This window comes from Callithrix jacchus, chromosome 4 (genome assembly GCF_049354715.1).
Source record: "Callithrix jacchus isolate 240 chromosome 4, calJac240_pri, whole genome shotgun sequence".
Lineage (NCBI taxonomy): Eukaryota > Metazoa > Chordata > Mammalia > Primates > Cebidae > Callithrix > Callithrix jacchus.
Window position 1 is genome coordinate 138,486,351 of NC_133505.1, and position 17,529 is coordinate 138,503,879.

At 36.8% G+C, this 17,529-nt stretch overlaps 1 protein-coding gene across 3 annotated transcripts in view; it reads left to right on the forward strand.

Moving 5' to 3' along the window:
- ENPP1 (ectonucleotide pyrophosphatase/phosphodiesterase 1) overlaps positions 1 to 17,529 on the forward strand; it is an 81,625-nt gene that overhangs the window by 37,916 nt on the left and 26,180 nt on the right. For 2 of the 3 annotated variants that reach the window (XM_078370794.1, XM_078370795.1), the window contains exons 2-9: positions 2,974 to 3,046; positions 6,106 to 6,294; positions 7,239 to 7,364; positions 8,267 to 8,327; positions 11,393 to 11,490; positions 13,517 to 13,596; positions 14,770 to 14,889; positions 16,161 to 16,270. In XM_078370794.1, the coding sequence (XP_078226920.1) occupies positions 2,974 to 3,046; positions 6,106 to 6,294; positions 7,239 to 7,364; positions 8,267 to 8,327; positions 11,393 to 11,490; positions 13,517 to 13,596; positions 14,770 to 14,889; positions 16,161 to 16,270 (857 nt within the window). The remainder of the gene's footprint in view (positions 1 to 2,973; positions 3,047 to 6,105; positions 6,295 to 7,238; positions 7,365 to 8,266; positions 8,328 to 11,392; positions 11,491 to 13,516; positions 13,597 to 14,769; positions 14,890 to 16,160; positions 16,271 to 17,529) is intronic. The other variant, XM_002746966.7, reaches the window with a different exon arrangement.

Here is a 17,529-nt window from a genome sequence, read left to right on the forward strand (position 1 = left end):
CACTCTGTATTGTGAGTTATGTGATAATGAGAAGAAGGTAAATACTGTTTGGACTATTCTAAATAAGTTTTACAGATAAGTACAATTTCAGTTCTTCATGTAAGTTTTAAATTATAATACACAAAATTTAGATGTTTTACTGTTTTATTTTCTTATACATTTATAATTGACAGTAAAACAGTTTTTTGTTTGTTTTGTTTTGTTTTTTGAGAATCTTGCTCTGTTGCCCGGGCTGGAGTGTAGTGGCCTGATCTCTGCTCACTGCAACCTCTGTCTCCCTTGTTGAAGTGATTCTCCTGCGTCAGCCTCCCGAGCAGCTGGGTTTATAGGCAGGCACCACAATGCTGGGCTAATTTTTTGTATTTTTAGTAGAGATGGGATTTTACCCTGTTGACCAGGCTGACCTCGAACTACCGGCCTCAAGCGATCCACCCCCTTCAGCCTCCCAGGGTGTTGGCATGAGCCAACTCACCTGGTGTTTTTGATGGACATTTTTAGACATTATCTTTTCATAGAGTTGTGTTGTAGCAGGAGCAGCCTCGAGAAACAGACCTCTCAAAAGCATAACTGGGAAGGAAGGGGTGATTTATTTGGCCGGGAGCAAGGTGGCATAGTTGCCTAACAGCCAAGCTCGTTTAACAAAGGAAACCTCTGCCTTTATATAAGCTTATAACTCTAGATATTACATGTGAAAGGGTCTTGGGTTTACAGTTTTAGAAATTGTATGTGAAAGGGTCTTGGTCTTATAGCTTTAGAATTTACATGTGAAAGGGTCTTGGGCTTAGGAGTAGGTTTGGGGTATAGTGACTTAGGTGGGGGTTTGAGCCTGTGTAAGTAAACAATGCCTTCTGGAAAGATTCCTCCACACCATGCCTGCCACCTACAGGAGGGTGATTAGGGTGGTGCCCAGTCTGCCAGCCTTTACTTCTATTGAAATGCAGTGTGGAAGTCAAGTGGGGGATGGTCTTAGATGCTTAAGGGTGATTAAGGGTCTCCTCCCTCAGTGTCAGTTTATACCACCATCAGAGGTTTAGGAAAATCCATACTGTTCTCCTCTGATACCTTGTTCTGCTTATTTGCCCATGTTAACTTACTTGCTCAAGCTCTTCCTCTGATACCTCCATGTTTCTTGTTTAATGAACAAAAACACATGTTTCTGTATCCTTAAGAAAAGGCTAACCTTTTGCTCTCTTTGCAAAAATGCTTGCTTTCCTTTCCTTTATCCATTTTATTTTGAAGTAAGTTAGACCTGCTGCCTCATTTTTCTTACCATTCACTTCCTCTTAAGTCTCTGCGGTCACTTGACAGTAGGCACCTTGAGAGCAGACGGTGTGTTTCCAGTATGTTGTCAGTGCTTGATATTCTTCATTTGATGGAATGAATTCATAAAAGCCTCCACCCATCATCCACTTGGTCCTATTCACCCATTCCTCCTGTCTCAAGAGCCTTCACCCACCATCCACTTGGTCCTATTCACCCATTCCTCCCATCTCTATGATCTCTTCAACTTACCTTTCTTTCCAGAAATGCTACGACAGCTTTCCATACTTCCACCCTTTGTCCATTCCCCTTTACATTTTCTTGGTTCCAGCTAGGATAGGCTGCTCATTATTCATCTGCCACCTTCCACATGCCTGCCTTCTTGGAACCCTTCTTTATGCTGCGCTTTCTCCTAGAAGCTTGCTGTGTTTTGTCCTCTCTTCCCTTCCTCCAATTCTGCCTGGCAACATTATTTCCCCCCATTCAGAGCTATGCTAAGGGCTTGCTCCAGGAAATGCTTTGTGATCTCCCTCTCCCCAACCACCCTAACCTTTCTCCTTCTTTAAGCAACTGTAGAACTTTGCAGCTGGTTTGTAGGGTCTACCAAATATGGGCCACTGATGCTGCTGTTTTTAACTTCTCTGACCCAAATAGAAACTCCTTGAGTTAGCTCTTATTTTTTCCTTCAGTGTGTAACAGTCTTTGCACATCATTGGTACTCAATTAATATTTTATTGAAGTGCCTTGTAATCAGAAATTCCAGGGAGCTTTCAAGGAAATTTTTTTCACTAAAAAAAATTGAGGAATGTTTTGTGGGTCATTCCACTTCTTTGTCTTCTAACTCATAGAAGTTCTGGCATGGTTCTTAGGGGTTGTAGTGTGTGTCCACTTATTTTAAAATGTCAAAAGCCAGAAGAGGGAGAATGAGAAAGTGGCAAAGTGTTAGCACTGGAAAGATGTTTAGAGATCATGTAATCCAACCCTTAAATTTTATAGATGAATAAGCTGGTGTCTGGAAAGCTTATTTGTTGAACACTTGGTCTGGGAGGTTGTCAGCTGATCCTCTTCAGGTCTTGTTCCCACAGGTGCCACAGTACATGTGAGGATGTTATGTTGGGATTTGTGTAGAACTGGTAAAAGAGGCATATAATAATAGTCTCATATATTGCCTTTAATGGATTAATAAATAGGAAATTCAGACTGTAAATAAAATAGGATTTTCTCTCTCTCTTTCCCTTAATTATAATTTTTCTGACTAATTTATACTAACTGGGAGAGTTTCTAATTACATTAACATTGGATGATTTAGAATGACATTTGAGAAAACTTCTTATTGCAGTATAAAATAGTTTCAAGAATATATACAAATCACAAGTGTACAATTTGAATTTTCAAAAAATGAACACATCTACATGACTAACACCCAGACTGGAAAAAAGAACCGCAACAAAAAGTTTAGAAACATTTAGAGAAATAGATGGATTTTGAAACTATATAAGGCCAGGCATGGTGGCTCTTGCCTATAATCCCAGCACTTTGGGAGGCTGAGTCAGGAAGATCACTGGATGCTAGGGGTTCAAGGTTACAGTGAACTATGATCGTGCCACTGTACCCTAGCCTGGGCAACAGAGTAAGACTCTATCTCTAAAAATATAAAATAAATAAAATATTAATAAGAAATAAACCATATAATTTTCTCTTTTCTCCCTACAGGTATTGTCAGTATGTGTGTTAACAACAATACTTGGTTGTATATTTGGGCTGAAACCAAGCTGTGCCAAAGAAGGTAACTAATCGTGTGTGTGTGTGTGTGTGTGTGTGTGTGCGCACAGCCTTAATAAGAATGTGATTGAGGTAAACATTATCTCCTATTCCTATGGGTACTCCATAGATACTGTAAATTCAGTGCTGGTTTGAGCCTTCTTCTTGAAGCTTTTGTATTAGCCATATAAAATTCTACCTACAAAACTTATGAACCATTATCACAAAACAAGGAGGAGGGGCTATGATCCACCAACAAACATCTCGAGATAACAAAAAAATTAAGAATGCATTAGCAGACATGGCCGGGTGTTTGGATGCTGTGGCCCTGGAGCCCTCGCTCCCTGACTTCCTTCAGGGACTTGGAGGACATTCTTTACCCTTCTTTTCCCCTTACGAGTTAGTTGCTGAAGCAGCCCTGTAGGTTACTAGGTGACCAGTTATTACCCCTGGGCAACAAGAAAGTTATCAGTATGTGCTTTCAGGGTTTTGTAAATTGCAGATATTGGTTATTTGAAAGCCATAGTGATATTTTTTAAACATCTAGTTATATAGTTTTTTCTTTCCATCAGTTGCAGAAGTCTATCCAGCACTGACAAAATTACAGTAAATAATTCAACTGGATCACAGTAAATTGTGGCGGTTATTATTTTGTCTTTGAGGTAGTTCCCCTCATCCCCTCACAATAAAATCATTGATGGTCATCCTAGAGAATTCAGTTTTGAAAATTGAACAGATTCTTCTGTTTGGCTATTCTGTGATTGTAATATTAATTATTTTAAAAACTTTAGTGGTTATTAAGCTATCATGTACTGTTGAAAGGTAGTAATTTTAATGTATTCAATCAGTAAACTATTCAGAACACACGTATCTAAGTTTGACCAAAGTAGAAAGTCACAGACTTTAGTGTTGATATATGTCATCTTTTAGCATGAAGTGATTCAATTCCAAGTTGACACAAACAAATGAAGGACTGAAAAATAGCAATTTTAAACCACGCCCAACAAAGCATGCATTATGTTTTTAAAAATTATTAGGTACATATTAATGAGCTGCAAATAATAGCTATTATTCTAATAGCCTTCCTCCACCCACACTCCAGGCAGGAAGGTTCATGTTTCTGACACTAGAAATTATTACTGTTGCTTCATCTTCTTAAAATTGCCTGATTTCCCAGTATCAAGTGAGAGTTAAATTCCATGCCAGTGTCTTTGGGGCAGGATACCATTAAAGTCAAGAACTAAGATTATTTCTTTTTTATTATTGTTAGAGGTTCATTATTTTCCATGTGTTCCATTTTTTCTTCTTTTTCTCACTGTTCTAGTTTTCTAGGACTTCACCGAAACCTGGTTTATTAAGGTATCTAGTAATGAACTTCAACAGTAAAATTGTTGTTCGTCATGAAAAGTATTTTTCTCCCATATCTGCCATTTATTCATTTAGCTGTATGACGTGCACCTGGCTGGGCATTAGGGCTACAATATGTGGGGCAAAAGCCAGATGTGGTCTTTGTTTGCTGTCTAACTGGGATGGTAACCAAGTAAGCTAGTTACAAGTGGAATTAAGTGATTGAGGGGGAAGGAGCAGGTTTTATATGAGCTTTGAAAAATGGAAATCAGGCCTAGCTGGGGAGCTAGGAAAGCTTTTTAGAGGGAGCCAGGCTGAATCTAAAGGTGAAATGGGTGTTTGAGGTCAGGGAGGGTAGAGCAGTGCCAAGGAAAATGTTCTGGCAAACCCACTGCTTCTTTACACCAAGATTGAGAGTGAGGCAGGATAGGTCATCTGTCCCTTTCTAAAATATTCATAATCACTTCTAAAAAAATTCTTTTCTCACATTTTGAAATTTTAGGGAACCCCCTGCCTGCTTAAGCTAACTTTTTCATAGCATAAAATATTCAGAACAAGCCTTTATTCTGACTTTATCATACCATAGATATTTTCTTTTTTTTTTTTAACCATAGATATTTAAGTCTTATCAGACCCAGTAAGGTTTGTAATAATAATAATAATAATAAAGGTTGCTTTCTGTTTGTATCGCTTTTTGTGTGTATTTGTGAAAAGATTTTTGGGTCCCTTTGCTACCCCATCTGTATTTTCTAAAGCGGTATTTGAACCTAATGTACACCTAATTTAGTTGTATTAGTTGATGTTTGTTTTGAATTATATAATGATTAGAAACATCTAGGGTTTAGACCTTTTCTCCTTTGTTTCCCTAACGTTTGACTAATAGCTGTTTCCTGTAGTTAACAATATTTGGGCTGTCCCTGCTTGCCTTTTTGCTTTCTTAAGCTTCCATCATCATCTTTGCAACAAGTTCTCTGTATTAATTGCCCTCTATTTGTAACACCTAGCTTGGTTTTCTTGGTTTCTGTTTTCCTGAATGAACCTGATCTGATACAATAGCCATCCCCATTAGGCTGAGGAAGAGTCTGTGTGGTCATTTTGTTTGAATACAACCAACCCATACCTGGCTGCCCAGATACCATGAGACTACCTCCTGTCATGAAGATGGTTCTGCTCCTGTTTCATTAAGAATTTGAGGAAATCATACATAACTTTCACAGACTTTTTCCTTCCCCACCAATTAATGTAACTGGAAGAGAAAAACAGGCTCTTCTGTTCATCAACTGCTGAGCTTTGGACATCCTATCCCAACTGCCTGGAGCTCTTCTCTTCCTTCTCCTCTCCTTTTCTTTCCTCCCCTGTGACACATGCAATACATATTTGTTAAAATGAATGAGTGAATGACTTGACTAGAATTGCCATTTCTAAGGCCATGAGTGATACACTGTTCACCAAATTCAATGGACATCTTCAGACCTTACGCTGTTTCTCTGCTAGTGTTAGTGCTTTAATCCCTTGCTTTTCATGGCTTCTCTCTTTCCTGGTTCTTTTCCCACCTCTTGTGATTTTGTCTCAGTCAGCTTGATAGCCCCCTCATGGAGGTCTCATATCTCTATTTAATTTGTCACTCTAGCCCCTGAATACATCAAATGGATACTGAATGATGACAATAGATTGTTCAACTAAAAAAAAAAAAAAAAGAAAGAAAGAAACATCTAACTTACTGTTCAATATTTTCAGTTAAAAGTTGCAAAGGTCGCTGTTTTGAAAGAACATTTGGGAACTGTCGCTGTGATGCTGCCTGTGTTGAGCTTGGAAACTGCTGTTTAGATTACCAGGAGACGTGTATAGAACCAGGTATGGATGTGCAGGGAAAACATGGAGTTATGGTCATTAGAAAAAGATCAAGAAAAGTTCTGTGTCTTGCAGGTATGTGATTTTTTTTTTTTTAGTTTAGTATACGTACATATTTTGACATTAGCTTTTATATTTTCTTTCAACAGTTCCTTGAGAGAAAAATTTATAGAATTTCTTTGTTAAACATTTTATAGATAGCAAAACTTTGCCTGCTTTTAATTTATGCTGTAAGCCTTTGTAGTCTGATTTGCACTTAAATTCTAAAAGCCTGCTTGAATATAGAAATATTTTCATTATGCTTCTCTGACAGCAAGAGATCTTAAATGACCATCTATACTTTTAAAAATACAACTATCAGAATTTGAGAATTTTCTGTTAGATTTGGACTTCTCTGTATATGGCATGGAATAATATTTAAATGAGATAGAGATTTATTTATTTTTCATTCGTTTTTTATTTTTTAAAGACAGACTTGTTCTGTCCCCTAGGCTGGAGAGCAGTTGCTCAATCATGGCTCATTGCATCCTTGAACTCCTGGGCTCAAGAGATCCTCCTGCCTCAGCCTCCCACGTAGCTGAAACTACAGGCTTGCACCATTGTGCCCAGCTAATTAAAAAAATTTTTGTAGAGATGAGGTCTCACTACCTTGCCAAGGTTGATCTCAAACTCCTGGCCTCAAGCAATCCTCTTACCTTGGCCTGAGAGTTAGACCTAGATTAAATTTTAGTAGGTGGAAGAAGCCAAGTCTACATATGAATTGTATAATGATAAGCTGTGTCTAAATTTGAAAATGACAAAATTCTGGAGTTTTAATGAAATAATAGTAATTGTTTCCTACATGTTTTACCCCATTAGTTCAGAGTGGCCCTGGTAGTGGCAGATTCTGTGAGTGATTAAGAGCTGTGAAATGGTTCATTGTTGCTCATGGATCATACTCAGGAGGACAGCAATTCTGTGTTCACTTTGGATATGTTGAATTTTAGACATGAAACACATTTTGCTGTTGTTTTTTCTAGAACATATATGGACTTGCAACAAATTCAGGTGTGGTGAGAAAAGGTTGACCAGAAGCCTCTGTGCCTGTTCAGATGACTGCAAGGACCAGGGGGACTGCTGCATCAACTACAGTTCTATGTGTCAAGGTCAGGTGCTCGTTGGGTTCTGCAGCAGCCTGGCATCTTCCAGCATCTTAGCTGGGTTTTACATAGGTGTTATCTTTTATGTTAGGAGTCATGGTTATTAGCCAACTATATTAGCTGAAAAAAATACTTTTAAAACTTTTTATTAAAGAAACTTTTAAATATATACATGGGGAGAGAGAGTATGTAATGTACATTGTACCCATCACCCAGCTTAATAATTATTATTATGGACACATGGCCAATCTTATATTATCTATAGCCATTCATTCTCCTGCCTTATGTTATTTTGATAATAACAGCATACTTAAGGCTGTATTTGTGGAAAGATCACTCTTACAGTCCTGGCTGACTTTTATGTCCCAACTTCCCTCCTAGTAAATGGGGACACTGTCTGCTGTGCACTTAGAGAGTTGATGTGAAATTATTTAGAAAGATTCAAGGGCATTTTGTAAGGTGATGCTATTATGATGCTTGTCCAGGTGTTATTATTATTTTTTTTTTTCAAATTTCTTGACAGAACCTGACTCTATATGAGAAAGAACTAAGACATTAAAATACCAAGGATTTTGATGAGTGGATAGAAGAAGAGGGTTGTAAATTTTGGCTGAAAATAAAAGAATTTGAAATTGAGAACAATACCTTTAAGTTCTCACAAATACAGTAGTGTGTTTTAGTCTTATAATTATGCAGCCATTTTTAATTCCTGATATCAACTAACTCTTTTTTTGAAACAGAATAATTTTCTTCATTGATTATACACGTCTAGAGTCATGTCCCATGTTATCTATGGATCTGTTCACATACTTTGTTTTTGGAATCTGTCTTAATGTATCTCATAAGCATCATAATTGTTATTATGTGAAATATGTTCAATTCAATTTATTTTCTTGAAAATATTCTAGGTGAGAAAAGTTGGGTAGAAGAACCATGTGAGAACATTAATGAGCCACAGTGCCCAGAAGGGTAAGATTATATTCTGAGGTATTAATTGCTTCTTTTTAGGAGTACAGTATCATTTTTTTCTCTTTCCAAATTAAGATGATAAAAATAATAAAATCACTGGTTTATGACACATTACAGGTTGAGTATCCTTTATCTAAAATATGTGGTAGGAGAACTGTTCTGGATTTTGGATGTTTTTGGATTTTGGGGTATTTGCTTTATGCCAGTTTGAGCATCTCAAATCTGAAAATCCCAAATGCTCCAGTGAGCATTTCCTTTAAACATCGTGTCAGTGTTCAAAAGTTTTGAATTTGGAAGCATTTGAAGTTTCACAGATTTTCGGATTTGGGATGCCCAACCTGTGTTTTTAGCCTGATCTTGTATTTGGCAATGATGGTACAGAGATGTTTGGAGTTATCCCTATTCTGGAGTTTATAGAAAAGAGAGACCATGAATAGTTAGTCCTTAGTACTGATGAATGCTAGATAGAAATATTTGCATTTTTCTTTGTAGGAAGGAAGGATCTTGACTTTCATTTGGAGTTTTAAGAGCTGCTAAACTTGTAGAAAATTTAGCTTTTCTTTTCTTTTTTTGTATTTTGGTCCATTTATACATTTTCGGGATAGACAACCTGTTTGTGAGAGATGATACATTTTTTTAAATAATTCATTTTTTTGTCCTTCAAATATTTTGTACAGGGTCTTTCATACATGACACCATCAAAAAGAGTGTGTGTGGAATTAAAGGGTGAAGATTTTGTAAAGGTGTTAGGTGTATTTATCCTTGTTCCATTTGAGGTCTACCATCTCATAAATTTGAATTATTCATCTTCAGAAATAAATTTTTGCCTCCTTAAAACGTTAGTTTTTCCAGACTAGTAAAATTTTTAAAGCTGTATTTTAGTTCGTTTTGTTCATGTATATAATTTTTGTTATATCTCTTCTTTTTATTCTTTTGGAAGGAAGAGTACTTTTTGAATTAAATAAATAGTAGCAACAGCAGCAAAAACTAAACCTTAACCAAATAATTTCTTCAGAAGAGCCTTTTTTTAAGGAAAAATTTTCATATACCCTAAACTGTGTTTTAAGACCAAGGAGGGCATTTGAGACTTAGTGAATTTTGACTCTTTTTCTTCTAAATATTGCTCATTATTTTTCATTTGTAATGCTGAATCTTTTAGTGGAAAACATAACCCTTTCTTTACAAGATGATCGTAAGTTTATTATTATTATTTATTATACTAGAAATAATAATTATTATTACACTAGAAAATTTACCAGTACGTTTACCTGATGGCCCACTAAACGGCTTTAATGATTTCTGTTGATTGAATAAAACTAGTTTTATATAGTTTTATATGGACCATTAAGACTATATACACTGATTCTAGAGAGTCTCTCGGTAGAGCTATGTTACAGATAGTAGCTAGTGAAAACTGTATAAAAATTTCCTCCTTGTGGGGTTGCTTTTGTGTTTTTGAATGCGGGTAAGGTGGGAGGAGGCAGAGTTAAAAAGGCAATGTTAGGTATTTGCTGTCACATTTTAAATTTGCTGAGCAAACTTTCAGTGGGAAGTTTTTTCACAGTTATCCAGTGTTATATAAGGTCTCTACCACCTACCACGTATCATTAGATGCTGCAAAATTTCTGAGCCATGGCTGTGTTGGGGTAGCCACGTAGCCGCTGTCCATAGCTATTCTCATTTGCCAAGTATATTAGCATCCTATGTGGTTTTTGGCCTCCTCTTTGGATTTCCGCATTGCTCGTTAACTCTTTGTAGATGTATGCATGCATTGTTGAATCCTCATTGTTAGATCATTCCCAGCTTGGAATCATTTCATTGTTGTTTATATATTTAAATATAGTATCACTCAAACTTTTGTATTAATTATTTATATCTTTTAAGTATATTAAGCCTAAAAATACAGTATATAGGCTGGGTGCGGTGGCTCACACCTGTCATCCTAACACTTTGGGAGGCTGAGGTGGGAAGACTGCATGAGCCTAAGAGTTCGAGACCAGCATGGGCAACATAGTGAGACTTCCTCTCTACAAAAAAAATTTAAAAATTAGCCAGGCGTGGTGATGCATATTTGTAGTCCCAGCTACTTAGGAGGCTGATGCAGGAGGATTGCTTGAGCACAGGAGGTTGAGGCTGCAGTGAGCTGTGATGGTGCCACTGCATTGCAGCATGAGCAACAGAATGAGACTCTTGTCTCAAAAGTAAAATAAAAATAAACTGCTAAAGGCTGGGCGCAGTGGCTCAAGCCTGTAATCCCAGCAGTTTGGGAGGCCGAGGCAGGTGGATCACGAGGTCAAGAAATTGAGACCATCCTGGTCAACGTGGTGAAACCCTGTCTCTACTAAAAATACAAAAAATTAGCTGGGCATGGTGGCACGTGCCTGTATTCCCAGCTACTCAGGAGGCTGAGGCAGGAGAATTGCTTGAACCCAGGAGGCAGAAGTTGCAGTGAGCCAAGATCGCGCCATTGCACTCCAGCCTGGGTAACAAGAGCGAAACTCCACCTCAAAAAAAAAAAAATGAACTGCTAAAATAAATTAAATAATAAAATAGTGTATAATATATACTATATGAAGTATTATTTACTATATTAGAGACCATATCAGAAAGTGATGGTTCAGGAAAAAATATTTATGGAAATAAATATTTCCATAATGTATATGTCTAAAATATAATGTAGACAATGCTGATTTTTTAATTTGTTCATTTTCCTGCAAATCGCGAAAATAATATTATATTTTAGTAGCAATTGGTTTAGTAGCAATTTTTGGGACCAGGAGGAACCATGAATGATGTTCTTTGTATGGTGCCTCAAAATGATATGAATGCTTAAAATATACTATTTGATGATATATATGTATTATGAAATTACAGAGCTTGTATACAAATATAAATGCATGTGAAATATCCTTTATAAGTATTCTTGCCAAGCTTTAGGTTTCTTTAGATCACATAGACCTTAATGGAAAATCTTCACTGGACCTCTGCCCAGAAGGGAATACATCTTCATTGGATATGTCTTCTCTTTGCTTTTTAAACATTTTTTTTTCTTTTTTATTGCCCAGGTTTGAAATGCCTCCTACTCTCTTATTTTCTTTGGATGGATTCAGGGCAGAATATTTACACACTTGGGGTGGACTTCTTCCTGTTATTAGCAAACTAAGTGAGTAACTTTGGAGTTTACTGCTGGAATATCACAATTTCAGTGAGGTAGACTAGGTAGGCAGTCTTTCTTGGAAAAGTACTGGCAGAACCTAACTGTTTCACTGGTGATGAGGCACTTAACCTTTAATAGCGTGATTACTCTGAAGCTGCCCTTCAAATACTTCTAAGTTAATACGGTTTCTTAGAATTTTAACCTTTGGCCACTTTTGTATGTATTTTATTCTTTCTCAGAATTTTGAATTCCTTGTGAAAGAGTGCCTTATTTATTTATTTATTTTACAAATGTTATTATTATTATTTATGTGCAATCTTGGCTCACTGCAACCTCTGCCTCTCAGGATCAAGCTAGTCTTCTGCCTCAGCCTCCCAAGTAACTGGATTAAAGGCATGTGACACTATACCCGGCTAATTTTGGTGTTTTTAGTAGAGACAGGGTTTTGCCATGTTGCTTAGGCTGGTCTCAAACTCCTGGGCTCAAGCAATCTGCCCCACTTGGCCTCCTAAAGTGCTGGGATTACAGGTGTGAGCCACCATGCCTGGCCTTGTTTTACAAATATTTTATTTAAAAAATAGAATTTTAAAAACTAAAGGTTATTTCTGAGATGTTACCAGTTCAGACATAGAATATTTGTCAGTTATCCCGTATTCTCCTTTGGATTGAATTGGACTCTTCCAGTTTTTTGAAATCCCAATCAAGCCTTAATTAAATGGTTTTTCTATCAATTTCCCATGAAATAGAATGGTCTTTTTTTAATATTGATGCCAGAGTTTTAAATCACGTTAACAACCTTTAAGCAACTACAGTGTAATACTGGACTAAAATGGAAGTAAGTGAATACAGTTACTTTAGTTTTTTCTGGAATTCTAAAATATTATTTAACAGATTTGATTATGTGAAGTGCTTTAAACATTAAAATCACTCTGTAAATTTATGTGTATGTCATTATGCTTGTCTTACGAAGTGACAAAATAATTTTGGGAGAGTTTTAAAATGTTTTAGTTTTTAATTTCTACATGGAAGAAGATAGTTTTTTTTTTCTTTTTTTAAATATTTTGCATAAAAAGGCTTTAACTTTACATGGCCAAAATGTGTTCTTCCCAGCAGGCCCATGGCCTTTGAAGTGTAAATACAGCCCTTTTCTCCCATTATCAGGAGAGCTTGTCTCCGTGGTGCCAAATGTGGCATCCTGACTTTAGAGTTAAGCAGCTGGGGGTACCTGTATATGAAGTTTAAAATAAATCAATAAACAATGAGCCCAAGCCCTAGTTCTGAAGAATTAGGGCATGTATCCTGTAATTCTAAACTGCTAGAAGGCAGTGAGATATATAGACATATGCCAATCTGCGGGACATTTTTAGGTAATGGAGTTTTGACCGCTGGAATCATTAGTTATGTGTTTCCTCCTCAATAGTAGAGGCAGGAGAAAAAGAAAAAGAATAAGGTACCAGAACTAGATCAGCAGGGGACCAGGAATAATCGGACTTCTGGGCTTTCTTGGATCTGAAGCCACAAGATGCCTTTTGTCTTTAAAGCAGCTGAGTTTGTCCAAGGTTAGCCGGTTCTAGGTCTATGACCTGGGACACTGTCTTCCCAGCTATTCCTTCACCCTTGTTTTAATTTATAGACTTAGCTACTAGTTCAGTTTTCTTTTTCTAGCTCTTATAATTTAGGTGTTTGACCACTAAGTAGTATCAAAGAACTTGCATCATTTTATTACAACTCACATGCATCATTTTATTATAACTTGTTCATCTTGAATGAAGTAATGTTATGGGGGAAGTATGGGATCATTATTTAATTGACTTCATTATTTTAATGTTTTTCTGAGAAATGAGGTCATCTTTAACATTGAATTGTATCCACAGTGTTGCTTTATAATTCATCCTGAATTTTCATCTGATTATAATCCCTCCTGGGCTAATTTTTTATTTTACATGGTTTAGACTGCTGTGGTACTACCACTAAATGAGGTAAGCCAATTGTTGTATGTGTCTAATAACAATGTTTATTTTTTCCCTTCTAGAAAAGTGTGGAACGTATACTAAAAACATAAGACCGGTATATCCAACAAAAACGTTTCCCAATCACTACAGCATTGTCACCGTAAGCTCTGCATTTCAACTTTGATCTCTTTGCAGAAGTGAGATGGAATTGTAACATTTTTTGAGGGGATCGATTTAAGATCAAAGAAAAACGACTTATCTTCTCATATGTGGTTAAGCAAAGAAACCGAGGTTCTGATCTTTGCTCTGCCATGAACTAGCTGAAAGTGGCTTTGGAAAGGTCACTTTACCTGCTGGGTCACCATTTTCTCATCTCTGAAAAGAGATGACTCAAGTCCTCAAGAAATGATTTCCTGGTTTCCTTTAAGAGTCAAGATTTTCTGATTCTTGTATCTTAGTTTTGTGGCTTATTTTATTTGAGCCAAAAAACTGCCCTAAACTCCTGTGTCCACAACTTGTCTTTCCAATCATCTTGATGATGAATTTAAGCAAGCCACTTTGCCTGACTCCAAATAGGATTACAGTACTGTTTTTGTTTCAAAGTTTCCATATTTAATTTGAGTCAAGTAAAACAGTAGAACTCATTAAGCTTTAGAATTGAAGCCAGAAAATTAGTATGTTAGCTTATATTGATACAAGCTACTCTGAGACCATGCCAAAAAAGGAATTTGTTCTGCAGAAATGCTTTACTCAGCAATTTAAAAAAACAGCAGTATTGTTTCAAAATTTGGGAGGCTGCAGATTTTTTTGTTTTGTTTTTGTTTTTGTTTTTGAGGCAGAATACCAGGCTAGAGTGCAGTGACACGATCTTGGCCCACTGTAACCTCTGCCTCCTGGGTTCAAGCATTTCTCAGCCTCCCAGGTAGCTGGGACTATAGGTGTGCGCCACCACACCCAGCTAATTTTTGTATTTTTAGTAGAGACAGGGTTTCACCTTGTTGGCCAGGATAGTCTTGATCTCTTGACCTCAGCCTCCCAAAATGCTGGGATTACAGGCATGAGCCGCTGCACCCAGCCGAGGCTGCCTTTTTTATATAGATCTTTACGGACTTATTTTTTCCTATTACATAGTTTAAATCACAAATACAACATAAAATCTTAAGTGGTTGATTGTGTTTTGACATTACCTGATTGTTGTGTTTTTCTTTCCTTAAACTTACTATAATTCCATGTGGCTTCAGTTATCAGTTTCTCTTGGATGATTTTTTTCTGTGACTTTATTTAACGTTAAATAAACTCACAACTTGCATAAAGTCTGTTTGATATTTTTTAGGGATTGTATCCAGAATCTCATGGCATAATTGACAATAAAATGTATGATCCCAAAATGAATGCTTCCTTTTCACTTAAAAGTAAAGAGAAATTTAATCCTGAGTGGTACAAAGGAGAACCGGTGAGTTCTTTGTTTTATCTACTAAAATAGTTTATTATTCTCATCTTTTCCAATCAGAGTTAAATAACCAGATTCTCTGGAGCTTTTAATAACCTATTTCATTTGATGTATCTGTGGCCATTCTTTTGTAAATGGAGATGAATGCTGATAATCTTAAACATAACTTATATAATTGTGTAAAAGGAGAGTAGTTTATTTCAGAGGTGAATTTGGATTGTACTGGGCCATTTTTCTTTTCTGATCAATTCTTCTACCAGAATCTACACAAACTACACTGTTTTTGAAAGCCTTGGTTTTATTTACATATGCTAATTTAGGAGGTTTTTTTCTCATTGTGATTTAACTGTGTTCTCCTTTTTTTACTTTTTAAAATTGTCACAATAATTATATAGGTTCTATTTAAATAATCATAATATTCCTCTTAGAAGGACAAAGAGCATGATAGTTAGTTTGAAGGTTATTAATTCAAATTTTAGCTCTGACATTTAAGGCTGTGTGTCTTTGGACAAATCATTCTGTCTGTGCCTCCGTTTTATCATATCCATACTGTAGATAATACTGTTTACTACCTTGTAGGATTATTATGAGGATTATGTGAATTAATAATGTAGCATACTTGTAGGAATACTATTTAGAGCCATGATTGGAAATAATAAGTGCTTAATAAATGTTAGTCACAGCTGGGTGTGGTGGCGGATGCCTGTAATCCCAGCACTTTGGGATGATGAGAAGGGTGGATCACCTGAGGTTGAGAGTTTGACACCAGCCTGACCAACAGGGAGAAACGCCATCTCTATTAAAAATACAAAATTAGCTGGGTGTGGTGGTGCATGCCTCTAATCCCAGATATTCAGGAGGCTGAGGCAGGAGAATCGCTTGAAATTTGGAGAGGGTGGTTGCACTGAGCTGAGATGGTGCCATTGCACTCCAGCCTGGACAACAAGAGCAAAACTCCATCTCAAAAAAAAAAAGTTAGTTACATACACAGAGATCTCAGCAAATTAAAGACATGTATATTCATGATTTTTTTCTTTCAAGAGAAATCTGTTAATTAGGGTTCTAGCTCCAGAAGTTACAGGAGTTAATCTCTGACTATTTAATATCTTGTTGCTGCATAAGAGTCATATGACATGGTTCTTGTGATCTAACTGCTGAAGCTCGTTGACCTTGCACTTTTAGACAAGGAATGCGTTGGTATTGCATGAACATATACTTTCCTAAGAGAGGAATGTTTGCAGGATTTCTTAATTTTCCTTCATCATCTGCTCCAGATTTGGCTCACTGCTAAGTATCAAGGCCTCAAGTCTGGCACATTTTTCTGGCCAGGATCAGATGTGGAAATTAATGGAATTTTCCCAGACATCTATAAAATGTATAATGGGTATGTAAAATGAACTTTTTCTAGAATCTGTAACATAGAACAGCTTATTCTTATGTAATCGCCTTTTTATTGAATCCTAAGCTTTAGCATTTGAGTGATATGATGGCTGAAAAATGAGAACTGAAGAACTCTTTCTCCAAGAGTTTAGGTGAATGGTAAATGGACAGTGAAACTAGACAAGTGTTTTCTAGAGCCTTTCTAGAAACACTGATAATGTGTTTAGTTCAGATCTTTAGGGCAGGTATGAAAAATGAGATCATGATGAAGGTAGCCATCTGGGAGTGGAGGTACTGCACATCTTAACTCTAGAAAGAGAAAGAACTGTAACTGCCCAAGAGGTTCACTTTGTATACTTCCTAGACAGAGTGGGTTTATCGAGAGAGGAGAATTGCATTGGAAAAAATGGAATTCATGCAGGGCCAGCTATGTGGGAAACCAGTGTTTTAATAGTCTCAAATCAGCCTCCCCGAGCATTTTGGGATATAAGGTTTTAAGGATAATTTGGCAGATAGGAGTTTGGGAAGTGGTGAGTGCTGATGGGTCGGGTTGGAGATGGAATCATAGGGGGTCAAGTGAGTTTTTCTTGCTGTCTTCTGTTTCTGGGTGGGATTGCAGAACTGGTTGAGCCAGATTACCAGTCTGGGTGGTGTCAGCTGGTGCATGGACTATAGGGTCTGCAAAATATCTCAGGCACTAATCTTAGGTTTTACGCTAGTGATGTTATTCTCAAGAGCAATTTGGGGAAGTTTAGACTCTTACAGCTGGAGGCTGCATGTCCCCTAAACCATACTTTCTGATCTTGTAGCTTTGTTAGTCCCATTAAGGTAGACCGGTTCCCAGGCAAGAAGGGAATTTTTTTGGGGGGAGGGGAAGAGCTATTACCAATTTTGTGTCAGAGTTAAACTATGAACTAAATTCCTTCTGAAGGTTAGTTCAGCCTATGCTCAGGAATGAACAAGGACAGCTTAAAGGTTAGAAGTAAGATGGAATCGGTTAGATGTGACTCTTTCACTGTCATAATTTCCTCAGTTATAATTTTTGTAAAGGTGGTTTCAGAACCAAGAGAAGGAAAAGATGAATGTATTAAAGAGGACACAGGTAGGAATGATTTTCTCCTATTTAGCATCTATTGTGTTTGGAAATACTATTTAAAAGATGACATTAATGGTACCCCTGGATTTCCATTTTTAAATTAATAGATATGCTTTCTAAGGTAAGAAACTGATTAGAATAACCTCTTTGTGATATTTGAAATCCAT